Raw genomic sequence first — 13,201 nt, 5'->3', positions numbered from 1 at the left:
GGCCTTGTTAAACCTCATACAATTGGCCATGTGGAAAAAACAGTCTTTAGGTGAAACTTAAAACTTTGAAAGAAAACAGCTTTTTGATCATAGGATTCTGGGACATGTATCTTTTGGCAGAACTAGTAATAATTCTTTAACTGAAAGTCTGATTTTTCAGTTTTGATGTGGTGGAAATTATTCTACAAGTCCTGCACTTCTAACATGCCCATCCTCATTACTACTATGTTACTGTAACAAACATTCTCAGTTCATACTGAAGCATAGTTAAGTTTAATAAAGAATTAGAAAGTTACTTAACTTCTTTTTTTGGTAATATGATGAAATTGAACAAATTAGCTAAATTAGGCTTGTGGGATGAAACTAGCACTGGAATGATCTTTAGGAAGTGATTGCATGTTACAGCAGTAAATACACCTAAGTATGGAAGGTTGCTGTCATATGACAGACAAACAGAACAAGCTGTATGTAGTCTGTGGAGGGGCCCCAAAGCTGATGCCTGGCCCGTGGCCTTTGAAAGGTTGAACGGTTTTGTGCTGTTGACACATAGGGTACACCTGCACTATGAATTGGTTTGGCACTAGTTTGGCCATGATCCGTTATGGTTCTAGGAACGTATGTCCTTATGGTGCCTTTATTGGCAATGAAGTCTGCCTGTTGCTGGTCCTAGACGTGCACTGCAGATGTGTAGGGAGCTAAGGCTGGAGGACTGTGTGTTGACATTGCAGGTGGGGGACTGAACAAGGTGCCCTTGTGTACAAGCTCTGCATTTACTCCAGCTCCTTTGAATGTACTAGTTGTGTAGCCAAGTGCCTACCAGAACACTCAAGTATGGGGCAAATAGGCACCATAAAAATCCCCTCACGCACGCTAGATCGGTAATGCAGATGCACCGCAATGCACATTCCAATCAAAATACATGTTATGTTGCGTAAAAACATTCTTTGTAAGGATGCGACAACCATGTGGCGATTTGTACCAGTATGCAAACAGCCCTTCTCATTAGCAAGATAGGTCTGTAATAAGTATACCTTTGCTAGTCTAAATGCCACTAAACTTGAAACTTCTGCCAGTAGAGTTATTATGTCAGCCAGAAATCATGCTTCACACTACTGACCGATGGAGTTGAGTGGGCAAACGTTTGTACGGTATTGTTTTGCCCGTAAACTCCTTGGACAGAAACACTCTCCACAGGCCTGTACAGTGTGGGTGGATTAATGTGAACAAAATAAGGTATGATAAGAAGAGATACTTAATTTTATGTATATGTTTATGTATATGTAACCACAAAGTTCTTTCTCTCCTTAGATGCGGCCGTCTAGTGTATCATCTGGGTCTGCCCTATTCCTTCCTGTCTTTCCAATATGTAGAAGAATCTATTAAGATTGCATACTGTGAAAACAAGTGCGGAAACTGCTTTTACATGGTATTTTCTTGTTTCATTCCATATATACTAGGAAAGGAAACTGGATTTGACTGGTACTTAAAAAAATTATTTGTGTGCTTGATCCAGAAAGACATGATTTAGAATTTACACACTTAATGTCTTTTTACAGAGAGCTTTTAAACATTTTTTAAAGTGAATTAGATCTAATTTATAATAGACTGATTATCTGAATTCTTGCCCTTGATAGAAATGCAAATTATTGTCAGAAAACTAAATGCAATCTTGGAGGCTAATTCTGTTTCTGGAGTTACGTACAGCTAGTGAGCATTTAGCTACTCTAGTTTTTGGGGATGGGTAGGTACTTAAAAAAATAGTAATTTTTTTAAAAACCTGGGAATCAAATCCTAGCTGGTTTGAGTTACTGTTCCTTTTAGTTTACATTTAAACACAATATACAATAGTTACTTTCAAAAAATTATAATAGAAAGTGACAAATTATTGTTACTGTTACAAAAGAAGGGTAGCTTTATTTTACATATAACTAAAGATCAGAACTACTTTAAGGATTATCAAGAGATGTACATACACAGCCATGAAAGTTCAATGAAAAGAATCATTTTTGATCCCATCATACAGTTTTCCAGCTAAATGTAGGCCTCAGGCAGGTCAGATGTCAGATCCTAGAAAAAGAATGCTTTTTATCAGCAATTACTTGAATTACAATTCTTAAAAAGTTTACATTAAGAGACCTGTCTAGTTATCAGTGGTGCTGTAAAACAAGGTTCTTTTTGATACATTTATATCTTTCTTCAGCAAAGTAGCACAAATAATTTAAAATTGGGTTTCAGGTTCTGCAAAAATGTTGAGATAATTAATATTTTACAACTAGTTTAATTAAATACAATGCCTTGTATTTAATGCAAGCTTCTGTTTTGCAGGAACCTGATATTGGTGGTATATGTGAAAACATCACTAAAAAAGCAGAGGAAAAGCTAGCAGAGATAGAACCCAAACCAACTGGTCAACATTCACATCACCACAACCTGCACAGACATAGACAACACCACAACCATCGTGAGGGCAGTCGTCATTCCAAAAATGAGAACCATCAGGCTCCTTCTGAAACTCAAAGACATCATCCTCACAGTGGTCGGCGTCATAGAGTTTTTGGCCGTAACAGACATGATCAGACAGGTAGTCATGAACAGGTAGACACTGTTCCTCCAGGAGAAAGTGTGGAAATTACACAAGATAAAAAGCTATGAAAAAAAGGGAAAACCAGCTGTAAAAACCAGTTAACTTGAAGTTGGCAGACAGCATCAGACTCAGCGTCTAGCAGCTGATGCTGTCATTGTCGACACCTTTTGTTTGAAGAGCTAGGAAATTCTGTCACTTGACAGTGTCGTGGAGCACTTCCAAATTCTTGCAGGTGACATGGCCAGCTGTCAGCAGAGGACATCACTGAATCTTGACAGTGACGTTTGCTCACTGACTGACAGTCACCAACAGCAGGAGCAAGTGAAACTAGTGACACTTGACAGTGACAGGAAAAGGCAAGAAACTGAGCTTGAAAAACAAACTAAGCACCTTAAAAATGTAAGGGAGTCCTACTGTCTAAATTCATATAGTTGCGAGAGAGGAAAAATTAACAGATAAAGTGTTTTTATTGCCCCCAATTACAAATTATACTAAGACAGGTGTGTAAACTGTTGCAAAGAAGTAGACTTTTAGAGCAGTGCTTTTAGAATTACACAATACCTGTCAAATTCCATCAGTGAAAAGGTTCATAATTTAAAGGAATTTAATTGACCTGTAGTTTGTTTTTCAGTTGCACTGGGAAGGTGTCTGCATTCTTGATTAATTTGTCTTTCTTGTTTCTCTTCTAACATTCTGCTTGCATTTGTGAGGACAGGAGCATAAACTATGACCTAGGGGCTCCTGTCTGATGTTTTGCAATCAAGAATAGAAGATAACCAAAACCAGATATTTTAATCATGTTTTACTGAGAAGATGGAACATATTCAACGGTTGTGGTTTTTTTTTTCCTAACCTAGGGATACAAACTATGTAGAAGAAAAACTTATTCCTAAGCAACGTGCCAAAATAACTTTTTATCTCAAATGTAAGATACAAGCAGTAATTGCATTATTTTAAAGTAACAGATTTATATGCTTAACTTTTGTGGCTTAGATACAGTATCAGAGTCCATTAATACATACTACTACAGTTTGTAAAATCCCACTAAATCAGTAAGTTAGTGCCTAAAGTGAGAAGCAGTGTTAACAACTCTTCGTGCAGAATCAGAACCAGTATCAAAAAGAGGGAGGGGCAGAAAAAATTTAATCTTGGTTTAATGTTTATCTTTGTTTATAACAGTGCTGAACTTGATAAATCTGTATTGATTAATAAGGTAATATACCACTTAAACTTGTATAACTTCTCTGCCTGTAGTTTAGCACTCCTAACCTTTGATTAACTGAGTTGAAGTAAAAATACAGTTGTTCGAAGGATTCCTGGATGAAGAAGAGAATATTCAAGAAAGGAAAACTGCTTTGAAAGTGTACACCATAATTAATGATGGTTTAATAGGGAAATTATTACTCCTACGAAACCTGAATCTTTTTATTGTGAATGCTGATTAGCAAGAAAATAGCCGTGAATATACACAGAATGCATGCCTTTGGAATATTTGACAAGAATGTTTTCAATAAAAATATTCCATATTTCTTCATATCTTGTTTTTACTTTCAGCTGCGCAGTTTGAAATACACTGTTTCTACTTCTCATTCTATGTACAACTGAAATACTTCATGTCATTTACTCAAAATCGCCTCCGTTTGAAGTGCAGGTCTTGACCTTTATTAAGACGTTGCTCTAAGTCTCTTATGGTGTTTCGGAGAATTTCAATTTCCTTGTTTTTCTCCTCCTGGAGATGCTGTAGCTTCTGTAAAAATGAAAGCAAAGGCTTCATTGTTAAGCGTCACACAGAATTATGTAACAATACAATATGCGATTACTAATGATAAATATTCTAATAAGAATATTTTTCTCAATATGTTGTATCACAAAATTACAAAGCTGACTTCCCCAGAATCCTATTTCTGTGACATCCCAAAGTCTCAAGCCTACAAAACCAATAATGCACATATATAATTTATATCACAGTCATTTATGTCAGTTCTATCTTAAGTTCCCAGGTTAGCAATTCTGTACTAAAACCACTTCACATGTGGGCTTTTGTTGGTTGAACCCTACCTACATCAACATCAGTGCAGAAAGACATGAAATTAGCTGTCTGGAGGTGGGAGGGATGTGTGGGAGTGTGAGTAAGATGGACCCATAAGGCATGAAACTCCACCCCCCACGCCCCCACCCCCAAAGTTTTGCTGCAGAACAGTAAAACCCCAGGGGACTGCTGTTTGAAACAGGCTGTTAAGAGTGTTTACATCTGCGGACTACAGGCTATTAAAGCACATACCCGTCGATAGATACTTTGTGGCAAGACAGAAGCATCGGAAAATGATTTTGTTGTTTTATTCTGAACTCTTGCTAATTTAGCGTTGAACTGAAAGAATCAGGAAAAGACAAAATATGAAGAACCCAACAGGGAAAAAATTACATGAAATAACACATGCATAACTTTCACTTTTTTAAAATGGATTTTGTACCTGAAAGTAGTAATAGCAAGCTTATGTACTATTTAATCCTAGGACAATGAAGCTACTTAAGTTTATTTTTAAAAGAATGCAATTACAAGTTATGTTTCTTAAAAAAATGTTTCAAAATATTGCAAAAAGTAAATAGTACCAATATTGTAATCTGGATACATTTAGACGAACAAGAAGACTGCTAAAAAAAATTTTGAAGGCTCCACAGCCTCATGTCTGTAGGAGAAAACGCAGAGGATGCTAAAAGCCTCTGAAACCATCCCGCTTCCCTGATGTTCCAAGGATAACTCAGCCTGAACACTTTCACATCTTACTTCTTTTTTAATATGTGAAATGTTTGAAGTATTTCCTTCATTTTTTCTGTAATGAGAGTGGCTTAAAACCTGAGCCATGAAATACATGTTGAATTCTGTGACTCCAATCTCCACAGGATTAGAGGACTCTAAGCTCTTGGAAGTTTATAAAAAAACATCTCTTCCCAGCATTCAGAAATTAAAAAGAATAAAAATAAGCAGAAAACATTGTTTAATCTTTTTTATTGCTGAAAAACTAGCAAAATTTTCAAAATAATTTAATTTAAAACAAGAACATAGCAAACTTCAGTCTCCCTATACAATGGGTAGAACTTGACTCCTGAGCAGAAGCAACTCAGATACCATTATGGAAGGGAGCACATGCCACTGATCTTTGTAGACAATAATTTTTTAAGTTTCCTAGGTTCCATCATATTACTTTGTTAAGTACTAATTAATGCTTTTCACCACACAGTCTCTTCTAAGTTTACCGAATGCCCAACTGATCTTTAACTCAGCTTTGTAATGCATACCTCTATCTGCAGTTTAATTATTTCATTCTGCTTCTCTTCATTTTGAATTTTCAGCTGTCTAGTTAGCTCTAATATTTCCAGTTCTTTTTTCTCTCTCTGTTCTCTATACTCCACTTCTTTTATTTCAACTAGTAACACAGTAACACCAAATACGATGATTATACAAGGTGTTTAGATGGAAAAATAACATCATTTCCCAAATATTAAAACTTTTTTGAACTGCAGGTCAGTATTTCATGGGAAAACAATTTCATTCAAGCAAAAAACATACTTTAAAATTATGTGAAAACCACCCTGTCCCATCCCAGAAAGATGGAGTCTCTTTAAAGTAGCATCATATTTTACAAAGAGTTGTCTGGCTTTTTTCAGCCAAGTGGATGACCAAAAAATCCTACTCTTCAAGGCTATTCCGGTAATGAAAAAAATTAATACTGAAATCAGTTTTTTCTCATTGCAGTATTATTTATTTGTGAAAATAATGTCCTACTCTCCTGAGCGTAGCTGGAACACTCTAACAGCAGTCTAGCTTATAGTTAAAAGCAATATTCCAGTGAATACTTAACCCCAAATTTCATTCTTTTAGATTTTTAGGTCCAAGTTCCCAGTGTCTGTTCTACCTGTTTGGGAATTTCTGCTCATCCTGTGCTGCTGTACTATTGCCTCATTGCCACTGTCTACTCTCTTGAGCAAAGATAAAATTCAGTTAAACACTGTCCACTTCTAGTTTTCATATGTTTCCACTTGGAAGTGGAACTTGTACTTGTACTTATCCTAGATGAAGTACAGCTCTTGCAGGTGTTTTACCCAATGCTACAGCATTCAGTCTTCAGAGAACTTACATTTTTTTCTTATATCGCAATTCAACTGTGTTATTTCTAATTTGTGGTCTTCCTCTTTGTTTTTAATTTCTGTCATAAGTTTCTCAATCTGATCTTTATATTCCTGCAAATGTAAAAAGCTTCATAAATATCTTGAGGTGTCTGTGCTCTTAACGTTCTGCAAAGCACAACATTCACGTCAAAATGTACAGTATTCTATAATTCAGTACTTGTTTTATCCTCGATCTAGTATATTCAAAATGCCCAATTACTTCTTCCACGATCTGGCTGAAGTCCACAGCTGAAAAATGTAGCAGATTTCATTGTATTGCAGCTATCAGTTAATATAAAATTGCAAATTATACTTATTAGGAGAACAGGCAAATGGAGAGGTAATATTCCTTTCCCCAATCCAGGATCTGATACAGTGCTGCAGTTAGTTAAGTGACTACAGTTTTACTATTGTGGATTTTTGACTGTAAGATTGTATAACAAAAACTGTGTTTAAAGTATGAATTTTGTTAATATTGCTTTTACGAAGTTTTCCACAACTTCATGCTGGCAGCAGTAGGAACATCAGTGGTGTTAGCAGTAGCGATGCTGGTGGCACTGGTACTCAGGTACGCCTACTATAGGTTTGCTCCAGTAAGTACTTCAGAATTATCAAGGAATTGGCTGTAGCTGCTAGTGTAGAGGTACTTACTCCAAAGCTCTTGTCAGAGCCTTCTGACAAGGTAAGTAGCCACTCACCAGAGCAGCGCTTGGAGGCACTCACAAAGGCAGTTACTGGTTGCTGGTAATAGTATATATGGACATAGTCAAGTAAGTGCCTTCAGAACAACACTAGGAAGTTCCACCATGCCCATATTTTATTCTCAAACTGTCAAGATAACAGCTCTATTGGTATAAAAGTTTAGTTTTAGAATCATAGAACAGTTCATAGAATAGTATGGGTTGGAAGGGACCTTTAAAGGTCATCTAGTCCAACTGCCCTGCCATGAGCAGGAACATCTTCAACTAGATCAGGTTGCTCAGAGCCCGTCCAACCTGGCCTTGAATGTTTTCAGGGATGGGGCCTCTACCACCTCTCTGCGCAACCTGTGCCAGTGTTTCACCACCCTCGTAAAAAATTTCCTCCTTATATCTAGTCTAAATCTACCCTCTTTTAGTTTAAAACCATTCCCCCTTGTCCTGTCACAACAGGCCCTGCTAAAAAGTTTGCCACCATCTTTCTTATAAGCCCCCTTTAAGTTTTGATAGGCCACAGTAAGGTCTCCCCAAAGCCTTCTCTTCTCCAGGCTGAATAACCCCAACTCTCTCAGCCTTTCTTCATAAGGAGAGGCATTCCATCCCCCTGATCATTTTTGTGGCCCTCCTCTGGACTCGATCCAACAGGTCCATGTCTTTCCTGGGCTGAGGACTCCAGAGCTGGATGCAGTACTGCAGGTGGGGTCTCACCAGAGCAGAGTAGAGGGGCAGAATCACCTCCCTCGTCCTGCTGGCCACCCTTCTTTTGATGCAGCCCAGGATACGGTTGGCCTTCTGGGCTGCGAGCGCACATTGCTGACTCATGTCCAGCTTTTCACCACCAGTAACCCCGAGCCCTTCTAGGGGTCCCTCTAACACATTCTCATATTGATGTCATGAGAACAACTCTTCTCTTTTTACACATGATGATAAACATTAGGAAAAGTGCAACAATAGTGGTTATCAGTAGCAAACCTGAGAATATAAAGATATATGAATATTACAACAGAGATAAAATATTATTCCTCTACCTAAAGAATGATCATTTGTGACGTACCTGTTCACAAGCCTTTAATTTTTCTTCCAAGATGTGAATGGTACCCTTCAGACTATCATTTTCATCTATGTAAATAAAAAACTATATAATACACTAGAAAGTACATTTTGACAGTATTATTAGCATGAAAGCAGAATAAGGATATTACTTTCATTTTTTTACTTCTCTGAACTTTAAGAAACTTTTTTTGTAGACATGATAATCATAATTTACAGAACTATATAATCTCAGTCTCAATTTTTTTAACAAGAAAATTCACAGTTTAATCATAATATTTGCCTACTACTTTGAACAGTCTTCAGCCTTCTGATAACTGATGCATTCAAGAAAATCTAGATGCAAAGTTCTTCAGCTCAGAAAATAGAAGATTATTACCATGGCTACTACAGTTTTGAATTAGGAGATGCAACTTTTTAAGTACTTGTTTCCCAAAAGCTAGAAAGTAGTATCTCAAAAAGAGAATTTAGAAAAAGCAGATAATGCTTTTTTTGATTATTAAAAGTCACTTTGAGTATTAAAAGCAGCCATATACTTCCAAGTTTTAGAGGTTTATTAATATTTATGCTAATATGCCTTGAACACACAATGGGTATAAAATTAACTACATGGTGTACAGCTAAACTGTGGTATAAAGATATAGCAAATATTTATATTTTTTTTTTTTTAAATAGCAATGAGTAATTGCTAAATTTTAATAACATTACACTGAGGATTAAGACTCTTTGGTTTAACAAAGCGATAAAAACTATGCATAAACACTTTAATAGTCCAACAGTTGAATGATACTTTCTCACTTTTTGTAAAATTGCCTGTGGTATGCTGAAATAAATTTTAAGCCCAGCTATTGACTAAAAAACCCTCACTGAGACAGAACTTCTTTTACATGTGGATTCTAAGTAGGATACTAGCAGTAGACATTTATTAAGCATATAGACCACCAAAATTTGCACAGGATTGATTTTAGATACATTTTTTTTCCTTTCTGTTTGGCTGCCAGTGAGTTTCTCTCTCTGAAACGAAACAGTAAATACAAACAAAAAATTTAAATGCCTGCTCATTCTAAATTACAGTACAGTATATAGAAGAACATTTTTGCTTTTACCTTTTACGTTACACAGGTTTTCAATGGTTTGTGTTAGACCCTTTATCACATTCTGTAGAGTAGTACATTCTAAAATAAGTGAAAAATCCAGTATTTTTGAATAATTTCTTCACCATTTTGATTTTATATTTTGTTTATAAACTTTTCTAAAATATTTTTAATCACCTTGAGTAAATATTAGTCTAATTCTTCTTACTGACTATACAAATAACAATAACTATAATAAATAACTATACAAACAGTTTTACAATAGATTAAAAACAATTTTATCAAGCAATACGAACAATTGCATAAAACTATTACATTTTTGTTTCTAGCCAGAAAATAAGGATGTTATTTTTTTCTGAGCAATAATGGAAGTTTTCTATATTAGTATTCCAGGAATTTAATGTAATTAATGAAACGGAGGCTTACTTTCCCGATAGCATTTTTGCCAATATTCTTTTTAACAAGACCAACATTATCCACTCCTTACAGCTTCTCACCCCCTTTTTAGTGCGTGTTAACGTTCATCTTGTGGCTCAGCATAAACTTGCAGAGATTCAGAATATGCTACTATATCCCTGTTATCTTATTTTAAACAAAATAATTATGTGTGTGTGTATGTATATACATGCGTCTTGTTATCAGTTTACATATTTATATTTCATAGTTTTACTTTTCTAAATTGTATTTTTAATATTTGGATGCCATAGGACTGCCTGTAATATAACATTTGGTTTTCATTAAATACTATTTTTATCCCTATGTTCCTTGTAACCTTGCCAGTAAAGTTACAAAACATTCAAAGACTGGGAAGACAGGGGACACTAAAACTGAGATTGCTTACTCTTAAAACCTTTTTCTATTTCCAGAGTACCACTGCATTTCTTAAGTGGCTTTTAATTTCCACAACAGATCAAGTACACTAAATAACAGTTACCCATCTCAGAAGACCAAAGCTCTGTTGAAAATTGTAGATGATCTAATTAAAGAGTACATTACAAATAATGGAGTCGGGAAGATGAATTAAAATCCCGGCTCAGAGATTCAGTTCTCCACTCAATCTTTTTGACTTTTAGTCTATTCTTCCATCAAGTCCACTTTTCACACAGACAAGTACGTTAGCCAGCTGTATTCTCCCGTTCCATGCTTTCAAAAAAACAGTAGAGGGAGCACGAACAGCACAAAAACATTGCCTGCCCTCAGTTCCTGAACTGGATCAAAATCATTTGTGGAAAAATCCTATTCAAAATCTGAAGCACTAGGTTAGCACTAGGTTAGCCCATTTGTACCAACTAGTCCTACTACAAATATTCTCCTATTTGAAAATGTATGGAGATAAACCTAAATGCTTGTAATTATGCAAAAATTGGAAAGACATCTATGCATTTGAGTAAACAATAGGACAGCACCTGGTCTTACAATGAATCACAGCTATTTAAGTGCAAGCCACTCGTTTGACCAGTCGCAAGAATATCTGCTTATCTATCTTTATCTTTAAAGGACCAAAATCCCTTATGTAATTACAGTTGTGACTGGAAAAAATTACTGGGAACCCAAAAGTTTTGCTTGCCTACATTAAGGAAGAAAAAGCAAAATTTTGCTAAATGGTTGCAGCTTTATGGATCACTGGCATAGCATCTGTTATGGATTCTGTGTGGTTCCTTCCCTGTAAAGAATACTCCTTACGTGCAGAAAGACTGAACAGCCTAAGTGCTCTTTTTCCATGTTTAACATCTATAATTTATTGCAGTTTCTTCCATCTGCATTTATAATTGAAGCTATTGGCTTTTTTTATAGGTCAATTACATCAACTACTTTTTCATTTAACACCTTTGAAACACTAAGTCAACAAATATGCAATCCTGAAGATGCTAAATAGAGACACCTTAAGTGTTCCATAGACAATAATGTGATTGCTTTCTTTTTAAAAACTACAGTAAATTTTAGTTCAGAATTGTAGCCTGCACCACAAGAGTCCATTTAGTCACCATAGGAAACGTTTTTTTTTATGCCAGACTTCCGCCTGTCTTAAGTGGATCTGTAATGATTTACACTAAACAAAAACAGTGGTTCTGCATCTCACCTTTGTTTAGCAAAGAACATATCAAGACAAAACAAAGCTAATTTATGACCTTTCAGAACATGTATACACTTGCCCAGTTGCTCGTCTTTTTCCACCTTACGTTGGTTAAAGTGCTTCACTCTCCTCTCCCTCTTCAGCTTTAGAAGTTTTCCTTCTTCCTTTGCATTTCCTTCAGCACTCCTGTTCTTTTACCTTACACAATTCTAGAGAGAGACTTCTGGCAATCAAGGTATCAAGAAGTCCTCAGGTTCTCACTTACACTTGTTAGAGATTTCTTGGGGTGTGAAATGCTATTCCTATATCTGTTTTTCATAACTAGCAAAGAGTTTTTTCAGCCAGGATAAAATTCCACTTCCTCCACCCCACCACCACTAGCAGCCACAAACCTTTCAGGGTAGGCGGAACAGCAGCATTTCCTTCCATAGTGCTCTTTCTCTCTGGTGAACCATTCACCAGCATGTGGTCTCTCCTGTTTTTTCCATAGCTGTTCTGTGAATTGCTTTGTGGTCTACTGATAAGCCTTCCATTCTAAGGCTGAGTTGTTCACCTATCCTGTAAATTTATTTGCTCTTGCGTTCATAATTCATAATAGGATGAAATTGAGAATGCTCTTCAACTTGAGAATGTACATACAATAAGATTGTATGTTGACACTGCTCATCACGAAATTGACGCAGCTCTCCAAACTCAGCAATTTCAGTAGCCTTTGGGCCAACTCTTCAAATGATACTTTCAGGAAATGTGGGTTCTGGGAAGCAGCTAGGAGATATAAGGCTAGGAGACATCTTTTTTCCCAAGCCACAGTTGGCAATATCACTGTATAAAAGCCATTCTCACAACTAGAATCTGTTGGAATAACTGTTGCCAGAATAAGAAAGGAAGTATCAATGCTACATTTGGTCCCTTGCATCTTCTGTTCTGTGCAGGATCCCTCTATATCCCCATCAATAATAAAGAGTGTTTTTTTAATTCCACAGTGCTTTGACTTTCAAAAACATTTTACAAAGAATCAAACTATTAGATGCAGCACCTTCTGAAGGGTCAATGTTGCAGGTGAATTTGATAAAGGTGTGAAGACCATTTCTATCAATTTCAAAAAGAAAAAGCAAAATGCTTTAGAAACATTATATACTTACTATAAATTTATAATCATGACACCAACTGTAATGTCCTTTTGAAATACTTTTAACGTTACAGTCACTGCTGACCTCCAGTAACATAGCAACTGTTTACCTGAAGATTCCTCTAACAGCATCCACTGCAGAGTATGGCAATTTCCTGCCCAGGATGGTTTGTGAAACTCTGCTCTCTGATCACCATTAATGAATACAGTTAAAAAATACAAACTTATAAACACTTCATGCCATGATACTTGAAGTGTTTACCTTACTGGTAAGCACGTTAATCTAATGTAACAGCCATGATAACTGTCTTAATTTCTAAATACATTCTATCCCTTTGGCATCTCTCATTTACCTTTTACTTCCTTACCATCAAGTAAGGCTGGATCGATGGGCCGAGGCCAATT

The 13,201-nt window shown here is 36.1% G+C and overlaps 2 protein-coding genes across 2 annotated transcripts; one reads left to right on the top strand and one right to left on the bottom strand.

The window, feature by feature from the left end:
• Positions 1-831: 831 nt before the first annotated feature.
• SEPP1 (selenoprotein P, plasma, 1) lies at positions 832-2,970 on the top strand. The gene is given in 3 exon segments (XM_009581398.1): positions 832-878; positions 1,309-1,426; positions 2,326-2,970. Coding segments are annotated over 3 exon segments (810 nt in total).
• A 1,238-nt stretch (positions 2,971-4,208) lies between these two features.
• CCDC152 (coiled-coil domain containing 152) lies at positions 4,209-12,132 on the bottom strand. The gene is made up of 7 exons (XM_009581397.1): positions 12,060-12,132; positions 9,606-9,674; positions 8,504-8,568; positions 6,721-6,823; positions 5,882-6,009; positions 4,866-4,952; positions 4,209-4,331 (listed from the first exon to the last, which is right to left on the bottom strand). Exons 1-7 carry the CDS (start codon positions 12,130-12,132, stop codon positions 4,209-4,211), a joined length of 648 nt encoding a protein of 215 aa, XP_009579692.1.
• Positions 12,133-13,201: the final 1,069 nt, after the last annotated feature.

This window comes from Fulmarus glacialis, unplaced genomic scaffold (assembly GCF_000690835.1).
Source record: "Fulmarus glacialis isolate BGI_N327 unplaced genomic scaffold, ASM69083v1 scaffold50637, whole genome shotgun sequence".
Lineage (NCBI taxonomy): Eukaryota > Metazoa > Chordata > Aves > Procellariiformes > Procellariidae > Fulmarus > Fulmarus glacialis.
The sequence above is the reverse complement of the archived record's forward strand: the minus strand, read 5'-3'. Positions and strand labels throughout refer to the sequence as shown.